Below are 13,209 nucleotides of genomic sequence, written 5' to 3'. Positions count from 1 at the left end.
TGTGATAACTGCCTTGAGAAGGAGCAGATTCACATCCATCTTGGTTCTCAGAATCCCTTGACGTTATTAAGGTACTGTTTTAAGTGGAAATGAAAAGATTTCTGTAGGAGCAGCATGGTTTTTTAACCCTATTTCTCTCACAGGACATTTTAATTCTTTTAAAATTAGGTTGTATTATTTTGTCATTTAAGCTTTTGATGATAACTAGCACAGCATTGTATTTCATAGTTTGGTTTGAAAATGAAATTTAAGATTTATAGTGGAACTGTGTGTTTTCATTTTTACATATAAATGTAACATTACAGTATCTTAGAGGAGTTTTAAGATTTAAATGATAAAATTGCTAAAGAATGCTTGTGCTTTATACACATATTTGGTAGTTGGGAACTTTCTAGGAAAATATTGAACAGTAGGTACCTATACAAGCTTTCTCCTACCCATTCTGAGCAGAGGGAGTGTCATGAAGTAGAATGGGAACATCTGCTCACTAGATAGATGATCCTTTTCTACTAAATGCTTTTCACTGCCATAGGGATGGTAAGCTGTTGGTTAGTTTTAGACCTTTTCCTCGATACGCTTTTCTTAATAAGGTCAAAGGAAACAGAATGACTGGACATTTAGCCTTTAATCACTGCCACCTTTTCAAATAAGGAGAGCTAGTCTAAAAATAACATCAAACTTTGATCTCCACATAATATTTGGACATTTCAGATCCATTTATTGAATTTGGGGTGTTTTAACTATTTTTTAAGTGATGCTGTGTTGTATTTGAAACATTGTGTATTTGCAAACTAGCAGATATTAGCAAATATTTCAGATATTAGTCAAGACGATCTATTTCATTAAAAACAATGATTGATTACATAGTAAAGATAAATTAGTCTTTATACGATTTGTTTTAACACTTGGGAAACAGAACTAGATTTAAGTTATTTTGCAGTGCCTTAATTTCTCTGTGTGTTTGTGTGTGTCTGTGCTAATGGTTTGGCTTTAGATCTTAAGAGTAGTTTCACTGTGAGAAATATATAGCTAGAATTATTTTAATAAAATGTTCCCGTGTTTAGATTTTATTCCTCCCATTTATCAAACTATTTCTCAAAAATTTAGAGACATAGTAAAACCATCAGATACTATTTGTTTATCTTGACAACTTAAAATTCCTGTTCTGTTACTCTTTAGTGTATGAATTCTGTGAAAAGTTTAGCATGTCAGAAACACTACACTCCAGATCAGAGTCTGCAAATGAACAACCCTTTTAAGAAGTCCCCCTTTTTATTGTCTGTTTCGACGTTACCTTTCATTAAGCACATACTTTCTTTGTTTCATCTCTGAAGATACTCAGTGCTTTGCTTTAAATGTCAGTATGTTCAGTTGGATACCTTTTATTTCTCATTCCAGATGGGTTAATTAATGGACATTTTAACATGTCAGGTCTTCAATTTAAAGGTCATTTACTACACCATCTATCCACCTACCCTGTTTCTGAAATGTGGCTGCATTTTGTAATGGATAAACATTTATTAATATACCTGTTGTTCCTCTGACAAACTATTAAGAATATGTGTATTATAATTCGTAGAATCCTAGAACCAAGGAGAAAGGACTATGCCAAAGATTACTGTATATCACATAGCTGGAAAAGTATCATCATAGTTGTAATATTTTAAGGACCCCCCCCCATTTCACAAATAACCCTCTTAGATTTATTTATCGAAGGGCCTCTGAAGTAAATAATGCAGTTTTCCATTGTGACTTTGAGACATAAAGATGGCACTGTGTAATGTTTTACATGATGCTACAGTTTGAGCTCTTATATGAGCATCTCTAGGTTAGTTGGAAGGATTCATCAATGGAGAAAGATCCCTTTGATAATAAAATATATGTAGTGAAATTACTTGAAGTGCTTTGATATAAGCTTTGTTTATTAAACATAAGAGTGAGTGTTCCAGACATCCTTGTAACCTATGTCACTTGTATTTTAAACCACTAAGAGGTACATGGGTCACAGTAAAACTTCTAAACACTAAGTTTGGGGTGCTCTAGCTCAGGAGTAAAGCAAAGCACACAATAGTCACTTGAAGTTCATTTTTATAACTTTTAAATTGTATTTGATAGTCTTAATCTAAGCTTGTTTTTTCTTTGAAAATGAGAAAGACATGGCATTTTTCCAAATTCTCTCAACCCACCCCTGTCAGACTATCTAAAACAACCAGGTGTATGTTTATGGGTAAATAACTCAGAACAATTAAAATAGTTTATCCAAAAACCATTGTTTTGTCATTCAATAGCCAGAAACCTTAGTGCTATTTCTAATTTTGAACTTCACTCCAGATTTTTAGGAAAGTTGATAACATTGTGATTAATTTATAAAAATGATGTGGGTTATTCCCTTTTGGATTACTTAGCTTACTGTTTATAGTGATTTCCTTTTTTAATTAGATAATATACCTGTTTGGATGATTCATGTCCCTCTTATTTTCCCTCCCTCCAACTTTGTAGATCATGAATCGGTTCAGTGGTGTTATGACAACTTCATTAACTACAGGTCCCTGATGTCAGCAGACAATGTACGCCAGCAGCTATCGAGAATTATGGACAGATTTAATTTGCCTCGTCGAAGTACTGACTTTACAAGCAGGGACTATTATATTAATATAAGAAAAGCTTTGGTTACTGGGTATTTTATGCAGGTATGTGGATAATACAGAAGTGCATAATTAAATGTTTACATAATGTTTGTTTTCTATAGCAGCCCTTGGAATCCACATAAACACAAAAATTCAGTTAAAGAATGCCTATAAATATTGATCTTAAATTTTATGTCCAAATTCTTGAATGAACTGATACACTAAGAAGTTTTTACGTGTCTAAATTAATTCACTAAATGGCATGGTTAGTGATCCAGTTATATAGACATCAATTTTAGAATTACTTTTTTATTAATGGAGTCTTTAAGACACTTGGTGCTGGGAAAGCCAGGCGTGTCTTTTGATTTAAGTAATAAAGAAAAATAATTTAAAACATTTCATTTAGCTTTGTGTTTTATATTGGAGGCTGAAGTAAAACTTGTCAGGTAAATCTAGTGAGTATTTATTTTAAGGGACTTACAACAGATTATGTTTTTAAAAATGCAAAGTTTTTCTGATGAAAACAAGTCAGTCCCTTACTTGGGATGGGATTGGTTTTAGTTATCTCTTATATATCCCACTTGTTTTTTTCGTTGTCTCCTTTGGCTCTGTCTTTTAAGCAAGATGTGGCCTGCCTTAAGGCCAGATGAGCTCAATAAATAGAATGGACTTAAATGCACTCAGTCAGAATGAAAGTAGATTGGCGCATTGTCGGTATTTGAAATCAAAGCAACAGAATGTTTATTGTGGCATCTTATAAGATCTTACTAGAGTTAGGATTTTCATGCCTTGCTCTGTTATTCAAGCATTATGGATTTCTAATTCTCTTAAGATTAAAATTTATTAGAAATAGGGCATGCAGTGTAGTACCTGGCACCTAGTAGGTGCTTAGTAAATATTTATTGAATAAAATTGAGTTTATTTTCTATTATGTATTATTCATTTCTATTATTCACACATATTCTTTATGTTACTAGAGTTCTAGAATTGGAAAGGGCTATCTTCATCTGCTTTGGTATTTGTTAAATATTAGATGAGTGCCACCAATTGATGTGTTTGATTGTAGATAATTAATCTTTTAGTAGTTGTTCAGCTACCACAAAATTGTCACCTGGCATTAAGAACCTACTCTAGATGGTCTAAGGCAGGAAGGCCAAATAGTATATAGTAGGCTTTGTGGGCCCATTAGGTCCCTATTAAAACTATTCAACTCTGCCTGCCCTTGTAGCACAAAAGCAGCCTTGGACAAATGGGAATGCCTGTGTTCCAGTAAAACTTCACTGAAATGTAAATTTCACGTGATTTCCACTCCAGTGTCACCAAATGTTTCTCTTTCGAATTTTTTCCCCTAATCATTTAAAAATGTATAAAGTATTCTTAGCTGACAGGCCTTACAAACATAGGCAGTGAGTTGGATTTGGCCTGCTGTAGTTGGCTGATGCCTGCTTTTATTAGGCAGTGGTAGATAAATATAGCCATCAGATAAAAAGCAAAAGGTGAGGCTTGCTTGTCCCTAATGATATAGGTAGCTTTACACCACTTTTGTTTTGTAACTAGCACATCAGAAGTATCGTATTAATTTACTGGGTTTTGGTTTCAGGTGGCACATTTAGAACGAACAGGGCATTACTTAACTGTGAAAGATAACCAGGTGGTTCAGTTGCATCCCTCTACTGTTCTTGACCACAAGCCTGAATGGGTGCTTTATAATGAGTTTGTTCTTACAACAAAGAATTACATCCGGACGTGTACAGATATCAAGCCCGAATGGTAAGCTCAGCGCCTTTCGTTCTAAAAGTTTTCGTTACCATTTGCTCAGAATGGAATCTGAAAGGAGACTTGTTTTTCGTTTGACTCTGGGGAATTTGGTGTTTTCATCACTAAGGTATATAGTCCAGTGTATAGTTATGGGGCTTTGACCTGATGGTATGGTTACCTCTTAGAATCTTTGGTTTGATAAGAGGACAGTGAGATCATTGGTACGGACATGGGCAGGATTTGGAGCCAAATATAAAGCTACAGTTAACTGATATCAAGAGTGTCTTTAGAGCCCTTCTCTTGCTGTTGTGATTAACTCAAGTCTTCTGGTTCCAGAAGTCAGTCAGTCTTTATATTTTAGCTGTCCCACTATAATTAGCTCTCAACTGTTATTTATATGTTGGTGCTTTAGGAGCTAAGCAAGCATTAAAAACTATACCTCTTTTTGTATCATTGCATATTTGATTCACAAAATGTAATCAGAACTGACTTATTTTAAGCAAAATTACCCACCCACTTCACTAGCTCACTACCTCACTCCCTCTTGTGTCCTTTTTTTTTTTCCTTTTTTGCCAGAATCTATTCTATAACTTAAGATAGGAAACGTCAGCCAAGAATGGTGGGACTGAAGCGCTTATTTTAGTTGATGTCACTTGCAATATTTCCTACACTGATTTATGACTTTTGACACTGAAATTGTGTAGGACATTATCATTTTATCTTAAATGCTTTGTTGAGAAAAAATTGTATGGCTAAACGTTAAAAAAGATTCAGTCAAGTGTATTGTTTGGGGTATAGAGTTATATTTATGGTTATTAGAACTTTGAAAATGAGAAGATCCAGTCATTTGAATACCAGGATGTTTCTTGTATAGAACCTTCAGTACTCTAACCTTAGAGAGGTTGGTCAAAATAGTGTTCTAGAGTGAAGAAATGAATGACCTTATGTTAATATCTTTGTATTAATGTAAAGAAAGGATTTTTTGTAAGAATTTATCTTTTTTTTAAGTTTATGGGAAGTCCACCATCAGAAAATTTACAGCTTATTAGAAGCATACATATCAAAAGTGGTGTTTATAAGGATTAGGCATTTGTAATTTTAACATTGATTTGGATTTGTAGGTTTGCCTTTCTTTATCAGTATATTAATGAGTAATGCCTATCCCGTTAGCAATTCCAGTACTTTGTTAATTTGGTAATTTTTCCCCCCCTTCTGGACAGGTTGGTGAAAATTGCCCCTCAATATTATGACATGAGCAATTTCCCACAGTGTGAAGCAAAGAGACAGTTGGACCGCATCATTGCCAAACTGCAATCCAAGGAATATTCACAGTACTGAATTCAATGCTTAGAACTGAAGTTATTCAGAGGACAGCTTTAAAAGATGAATGAACTCAAAAGTTCAAGTTGTGCTCTTCACGTTGGTTCAATAATGGCCTTTATTTGAAAGCTTTTTAATTTTTCTTTACAGTAAATATTCCATTCTGATTTCATAAATTAAACATTTATGCCTCCCTTTTGTGTTGACACTGTAGCTCATACTGGAAAAGTCGATCAATGTTTTGCAGTTTATTGAAAGTAGTTCTATATATAACAATGTTATAAGCATTTCTTTAGAAATGGTTGAAAATGCTTCTAAAATGTGATTATCGACCATGGTATGCATGATCGTTGTAATTGTTGACATTCCTTTTAGAAGTTGTGAAATGTTACAACTTGTGCTTATGTAGACACAATCTTCTGTCTCAGTACAGAGGCACTGACTTCAATAAAGTCTATTTATACTAATTTTGGCCACAGCACTTTGATATTTTTGTTCTAGTCTCTTTAAGTATGGCTTCTTCTCTTCCCAGTGTGGGACTTTTTTTTTCTCTCCTTGAATTGTAAGTGTACTATGATTACATATTCAGCATCTTTCCACAGGGTTGCTCTTTAAAGTAGTCGTTACAGCAGTGTTTTAAAGAACATAGCTTAGCACTTTGTTAGGTCAGGATGTGATCTAATGAGATAAAGTATGTAGTTTTTACTCAGAATTGGATCCCCAAAGACAGAATAATTAAAGGATAGTTTTCTCTTCATCTTAAAGTTCGTTCCATAAGACTGATTATTTATTATTTTGTTACCACATTTTTAGCAGATGTTTTTGTTTTACTTATACCATTCTAAGCACTCTAGTCACTGAAACAAATGTTTGTATTAAATAGACAATAGGAAATGATATATTGTAGATCTTGGTCAGTTTTACTGAATTCTCAGTGTTGGGTGTTTTATGCAATGTACAAAGTAATTAGTGTAGTGTGTTAAAATGTGAACTTTCCATTCCCTGTAACAGGCCACAGACAAGTTAAAAACCCTTTTTTTAACCACAAATGACCCATCAAAGGGTCTTTAGATGCGACCCGTCTTTAGGGTGTGACCCATCAAAGGGTTCTTAGTAAATCAGTTCCTTTTACTTGAAGAGTAAATACTGTACTCATTAATGTCTGGACTTGCCTCTTCTCCCTTTCCCCTCTTTAAAAATATTTAAATGTTAAATTTATAGGTGTACATAGTTGGGATTTCAATATACTTTGAGGCATATATCTAGTATGTGGTGTAAGGGAGTTAATTGGGCAAGTTAAGAGTATTTCAGGTTACTGAGATACTTCTCAGTGTAGGTAGCTGTTAATTGTTAAATGATGCCTAGTGGTTTGAAAGAGTTAATATGCTTCTATTAAGTGCTTAATTTTGGTCCCATGGAGTAATTTACATGCTGAAGTAATATTTTAGGTTTCATTTAAATTGTTTAAAAATTTGTCCTACGTTAACTATTGGCAATATTATATGCTAGCATTTTTTTTTTAGGTTAAGAAAGTCTAGGCACTTGATAAGACTGTTTACTAAAATGGTAGGTCTTGCCAAAGTAATATATTATCTGTTAAAATTATACCACAGTATACAGTTGGTAAATCAGTTGCATATCGTTATAATCTGACCATCTATCCAATTTTAAATAGGTCTCAGTGTGTTGTATGTGTTTTTTAACCTTGTGCTTTTTAAAATCTAGAGTTCGACCATTAGGTTTTCTTATAGAGAAACAAGTTATAGAGCGATATGTAGAACAATGTTAGGTAGTTATTTGGCAGAGTTTCTGGGAATGGCTGGTATTGTTTGTATCTTACAAGTGATGAGTGTGCATTGGGAGTGGCTGCCTGGAAACAGAGCAAACCGAGTTTTTATTCCCTATTATCATGCCTACCAAAATATTAAAATTCCCTCCATAGTAATTCAGAAAATCTTTTTTGAAGGTTTTCTGGAGAGGTCTCCTTATCTCTCAGTTTAAAATAAGTAGAACTGCTTTTTGTTGTGAATATAGTCATTCTCAGTATCTGTGGGGAACTGGTTCTAGGACCCCTTGTGGTTACCAAAATCCGTGCATGCTCAGGTCCCTTATATAAAATGGCATAGTACAATTGGCCCTCTGTAAACACAGGTCCCTGGATTCAACCAACCATGGATACAGAACCCCTAGATACAGAGTGCAGAATAGGTAGCATAAGGAAGGAAGACAATCAGCAAGTAGAACGCTTGTCTGTAAAGGCCGAGGAAATGAACACAACTTGGGGGTATAGGGCAGGATAAAATACATACCCTGTAATCAGTCCATTTAGCTAGAATTGCAAAAATAAAAGGATTCTATGCTGAATTTTTAATATAGTATATGACTTAGTTCTAGAATTTTAGGTTTGTAAGGTACCTGCAAATAGTTGGGATTCTTTTCTAAATAATTTTAATGGCCATCTCCTTTGCTCAGATACTTCAGAGCAAAACCATTACTTTAGAAGACATCTTAATAGTTCTCTTAGAAATGCTGGGCATACTCTTTCACTGTAACTAATTGTTTTTAATTCTTCTAGAGTAAAGTTAAATAAGCCTGGCTGTTCTTCTGCATGATGCCATTTAGTTATTTGAGTTAACTGTCATCTTCCTTTATTCTTATTTAGGCTGTACAGCCTGTTTTCCTCCTCAGCCTTCCTCTTTGATACGGTTTCTATAGATATCATGAATGTTCCTGCTTAACCTCTGCTGGGTGTTCTCTGGATTGTAGTCAATACTGTGGTCTAAGCTGGGCAAAGTGCCGTGGAACTTGTATTTCCCAGGGGACCAGACATGCCATTGCTTCTGTTAATGCAACTTAAGATTACATTACTCTATATTACTGAAAGTAGAGGAGGGGATTGTGGTCTGGTTCCAGGCATTTTTAGAGGTGCCCTCGTACCATACTTATGGATAAAATAGGTGGATGTTTTATCCGTAGGTAAAAGATAACCATCGTACAAGTGGTCAGATAGTTATCTTGCCATCATCAAGGCAAATGTGTTTATTGAGAACTTACTGCTGTAGTGACTTTTAAGTACTTCTGTTGATATACACCGGCTAGATTTTGGGAACTTTCCTGTTTGGCTTACTGTGAATTCTCTAGCTTGGACTGTTAATTGCTCATTTCTAAAGTGTTTGAACTTAGCCTAGCAAAAGCAGCCTCTGTTATCAGTCATACACTAAGTTTAACCCAAACCTGGGAGTTACTTGTATTTGGCAAGTTTCTTGCATTCTTTTAATATGTGGGCCTGTTTTATTCTGTTTGAAAAGATGCTATTTTTTGTAGAGTCTTCATTTATAATTAATAATAGACTGTAGTAAATGGAACCTGATTGAGAACTCATGGGAAAACTACATTTATAACTTGTTTTTAACATTTCTCCCTGATAGAAGTTTTATTGTTATTGGTATTCCTTCATACAATTTTTGTATACATCGCTTAGTAATACCGATCACTGTTCATTTTATTAAGTACCAACTCTGGAAGGCATTGTGTGAGTCTATAAAAATAGATTGATAATTCAGAGACCGTCTGGAATTATGGTCTGGTTGGGATTTTTCAAATGTGTTCAAAGATCCATAATATAAAGCAAGGTATGATGAATGTAGTAAAGAACTATAGGTATCAGAGAGGAAGGATAGGTTAAGGATTAGTTAGTCAAGTATTGAGTAAAGTGAGATAAATAAGCAGCCAAGTAAGTCAAATGGTTAAGTGTGAGTCCATTGGAAGTGGTTAAGGGCTGGGGTAAGCTCACATCCCTGGCTCTCATGTGACAATGCCTGATGGTATTTTTTTTTTTTTTTTTGCCTGATGGTATTTTAAACCAAGCTGGAAATTCGAATTTATATGTTAAGTCTCCCTATTATAAATTTTAGATTTTTTTTTTCTTAACTCTTAAAGCTGGATTCTAGGCAGCCATTTGCAAATTTGGGGTTAAGTAATCAGGAAATTTTGTGGTTTAGTTGCACATCAAACAATTATTAGGATTGCAATAGGCACTAAGTATTTCTTAGACAATTAACAGCATTATCAGGCCAAGAGTCATGGTCCAGAGACAGTTGTTCTGCTTTAATTGAGGTATAATTTACATACAGCAAACTACCATGTTGATTTAGGTCTACAGTTTGGTGAAGTTTGACAAATCTATACAGTTGTGTAATCATCACCACAAACGATACACAACATTTTGATCACCCCAAAAATGTTTCCCCCTGTCCCGTTGTTCACTAATCCCCTTGCTCGACTCCCAAGAGCTTTGCAAGTGCACAGACTTTCTGTCCTTTTAGTTTAGCCCTTTCCAGAAGGTCATAAATGGAATCAGACTGGTTGTAGTTTTTTTGTGTCTGGTTTCTTTCATTGGGCATAATGCTCTTAAGGGTCATCCATGTTGCATATATAGGTATATTCAGTAGTCCATTATGTATGTACCATATTTGTTTATGCATTCACCTGTTGCTGGAAGGTTGAGTTATTTCCAGCCTTTGCTATTATGAGTAAAGCTATTTGCATACAGGTGTTTGCGTGGACATCGGTTTTTATTTCTCGTGTAAATACCTAGGAACGCATGTTTAGTTTTATGAGAAGCTGCCCAACAGTTTTCAAAGTGCTGTACTATTTTGCTGTCCCACCGTCAGTGCATGTTTCATTGCTCTTCATTCTTGCCAGTGTTTTGTAATTACCACCCTCCTCCTTTATTATTTTTTTGCCACACTGAGCGGCATGTGGGGTCTTAGTTCCCCAACCAGGGATCAAGCCCTTGCCCCTTGCACTGGAAGCTCGGAGTCTTAACCACTGGAACACCAGGGGAGTCCCCCATTTTTATTTAAAATTTTAGCCATTTAAGTAGGTGTGTAGTCCCTCATTTTGGTTTCCATTTGCATTTCACTGTGATGAAATTTGCACAACCAATCTTTAGCGGTGTTGAACATCTTTTCACATGCCTATTTGTCATTCACATCTCTTGGTGAAGTGACTGGTCACATCTTTAGCCCTTTTTATTATTAGTTTTATTGTTGAGTTCTTCATGTATTCTGGATCCAAGTTCTTGATGAGATACATGTCTTGGAAATGTTTTTCCAGCCTGTTGACTTATTTTCTTAAGGGTGTCTTTCAAAAAGCAGAACTTTCAAATACCGATGAAGTCCCATTTATCCTTTTTTTTTTTTTCCCTTTAATGGTTTGTGCTCTTGGCATTCGGGGCCAGTTTTGATGGTGTGTTAAGGGGGCAGCAAGTATTCCATTTTGGCTGGAGTATACGCTATAGAGTGAGGTCAGATGAGGCTGTGAATTTAGGTAGGGATCGAGTTGTGGAGGGCTTTAAAGGCTAGATTAAAAGTGGATCCTAGGGTCTTCCCTGGTGGTGCAGTGTTTGAGAGTCCGCCTGCTGACGCAGGGGACACGGGTTCGTGCCCCGGTCCGGGAGGATCCCACATGCCGCGGCGTGGCTGGGCCCGTGAGCCATGGCCGCTGAGCCTGCGCGTCCGGAGCCTGTGCTCCACAACGGGAGAGGCCACAACAGTTGAGAGGCCCGCGTACCGAAAAAAAAAAAAAAGTGGATCTGAGTTCACTATAGAGGATAGATTGGAAGTAGTGAGGGACACTGAAGCCACTTAGAACATTATAATCCAGGTAAGAAGATTGAACCCAAACAGAAGAATAAGAGTGAAAGGGCAAGAGTAAGTAGTGACATAAAGCAAAGGAGTCATTAAGGATAGCTGGTTTAGGGTACAAGTGAATGAAATGGTTTGGTGTGCCAACTGCGAATCTAGGCTTCAGATCATTTTATTGTGATCCTAGTTGCCACGTAGAGAGAGAAATGGCAGAGGTTACAAGTATAGAAGCTACAATAAGGGAATTGGAGAGGTGAAAAACCAAGAAATAAAAGTTTAGATGGTGCACTTTTATGGGTAGATGAGAATTGTGAATCTACAAAATCATTGGATTAGCTAGTTTATGTTTAAGGCAGAGGCTGCAAATGGGTAGCCAAAAGAGCCAGATTTCAGCCAGCTCATCTGTTTTATGTGACCGTGGGGTGTTTCAAACCAAGTAGAGCCGTTGTTTAGAAAGGGAAAGATGATCACATAAGGTTTTTTCAAAATATTCATAGGTCAGGCAAGGACAGGCCTACCTGATGTTTAGCATGGCACTCAGTAATCCGCAGTGGGGTTTGTGGCTGGCCCCTGGAGGGGAGGCACATTTTCTTCAGTTTGCCTGAGTCCCTTGCATGGCCAACCTGCCCTCTGTTAGGCATTGTTGAATGAGAGAGAGAGGGTTTTGAACTAGGAAAAGCTTGCCAAGGCTACTTTTTACAAGAAGTTGCATGGTTAGGATTGAGATCAAGATGGGAGGAATATTTTTTTAAAGAAGGGGACCCAGCTGAACCTTTTTAGGGAAAACTTGGACCTGTGTCTTTAAGAGAGACGGGTTGAGGCCAAGCTTGGTGGTGGTAGCCTAGGAAATGAGAAAACTTCCTTAGAAAGACTAAGGTGAAGATAGAAGGGAGGGTTAAGGGACCCTAACTCAAGTGCTTCTGTTTTGTTTGTTTGTTTGTTTGTTTTGGCGGTACGTGGGCCTCTGACTGGTGTGGCCTCTCCCGTTGCGCTGTGCTCCGGACGCGCAGGCTCAGCGGCCATGGCTCACGGGCCCAGCCGCTCCTTGGCACGTGATCTTCCCGGACTGGGGCACGAACCTGGGTCCCCTACATCTGGGTCCCCTACATCGGCAGGCAGACTCTCAACCACTGCGCCACCAGGGAAGCCCTAAATGCCTCTGTTTTGATGGGGGTGGGGGAATGTATTGATCTTAGTGTGCACTGGAAATCAAGTTTAGGCTTGAGGGAAGGGAGTAATGCGTGACAGTTGGTTAAGTGGTTTGATTGTGAGTAAGCAAAGGATCATCAAAGGGATGCCTTCCTCATGGGCGGGTTTAGATCTTAGGAATCTGATAGTAAATTCACTCTGCTCAGGTTCCTCTTCTGTGGTTGTAGCCTGGGAACTGAAAACAGGGAGAAGGCTGCCCCAGGTTGAGGATGGTTATAGTAGGCATGGAGAAAAGTGGTAAAGTCTTTTAAGATCTTGCCATTAAAAAAAAAAAATTTAGGCAAAGCAGATGTTCTTTATACTTAAAGTTTAATGCATTCCATGTATTTAGATTTGGATGGCAACTATACCCGTAAACTCATCAAGTAGCAGTGAATTTTCCTTATGCCTTGTTTTCTTGCGATTTTTGGTTAATGGCATTGGTGAACACATTCTACACTCGGTAATAAATGTCATGCTTTTGCTGAGAGGTGTCTTAATTTCAGCTTAATTTGTTATTCATATGTAGAATTGTTGGCAGTTGAAAGAAATTTTGACTTAGCCAAATCTGATGCACAATCAGAGGCATGCTAGTGGAAATTTATTTTAATGCTTACAGAGGTGAGTGTTGTTTATTTTAGATCACATAAAGAAGTAGAATTGTTAAG

General features: G+C 36.7%; 1 protein-coding gene across 1 annotated transcript in view; it reads left to right on the top strand.

Annotated features, from left to right (window-relative positions):
- DHX15 (DEAH-box helicase 15) overlaps positions 1–12,130 on the top strand; it is a 58,796-nt gene extending 46,666 nt beyond the window's left edge. Inside the window, exons 12-14 of the mRNA XM_079919080.1 lie at positions 2,500–2,690; positions 4,228–4,397; positions 5,606–12,130. Of these exons, the coding sequence (XP_079775206.1) occupies positions 2,500–2,690; positions 4,228–4,397; positions 5,606–5,723 (479 nt within the window). The 3' untranslated portion in view covers positions 5,724–12,130. The remainder of the gene's footprint in view (positions 1–2,499; positions 2,691–4,227; positions 4,398–5,605) is intronic.
- The last annotated feature ends 1,079 nt before the right edge of the window (positions 12,131–13,209 follow it).

The sequence above is a fragment of the Stenella coeruleoalba genome (assembly GCF_951394435.1).
Source record: "Stenella coeruleoalba genome assembly, chromosome: 4".
Taxonomy (NCBI): Eukaryota; Metazoa; Chordata; class Mammalia; order Artiodactyla; family Delphinidae; genus Stenella; species Stenella coeruleoalba.
The sequence above is the reverse complement of the archived record's forward strand: the minus strand, read 5'-3'. Positions and strand labels throughout refer to the sequence as shown.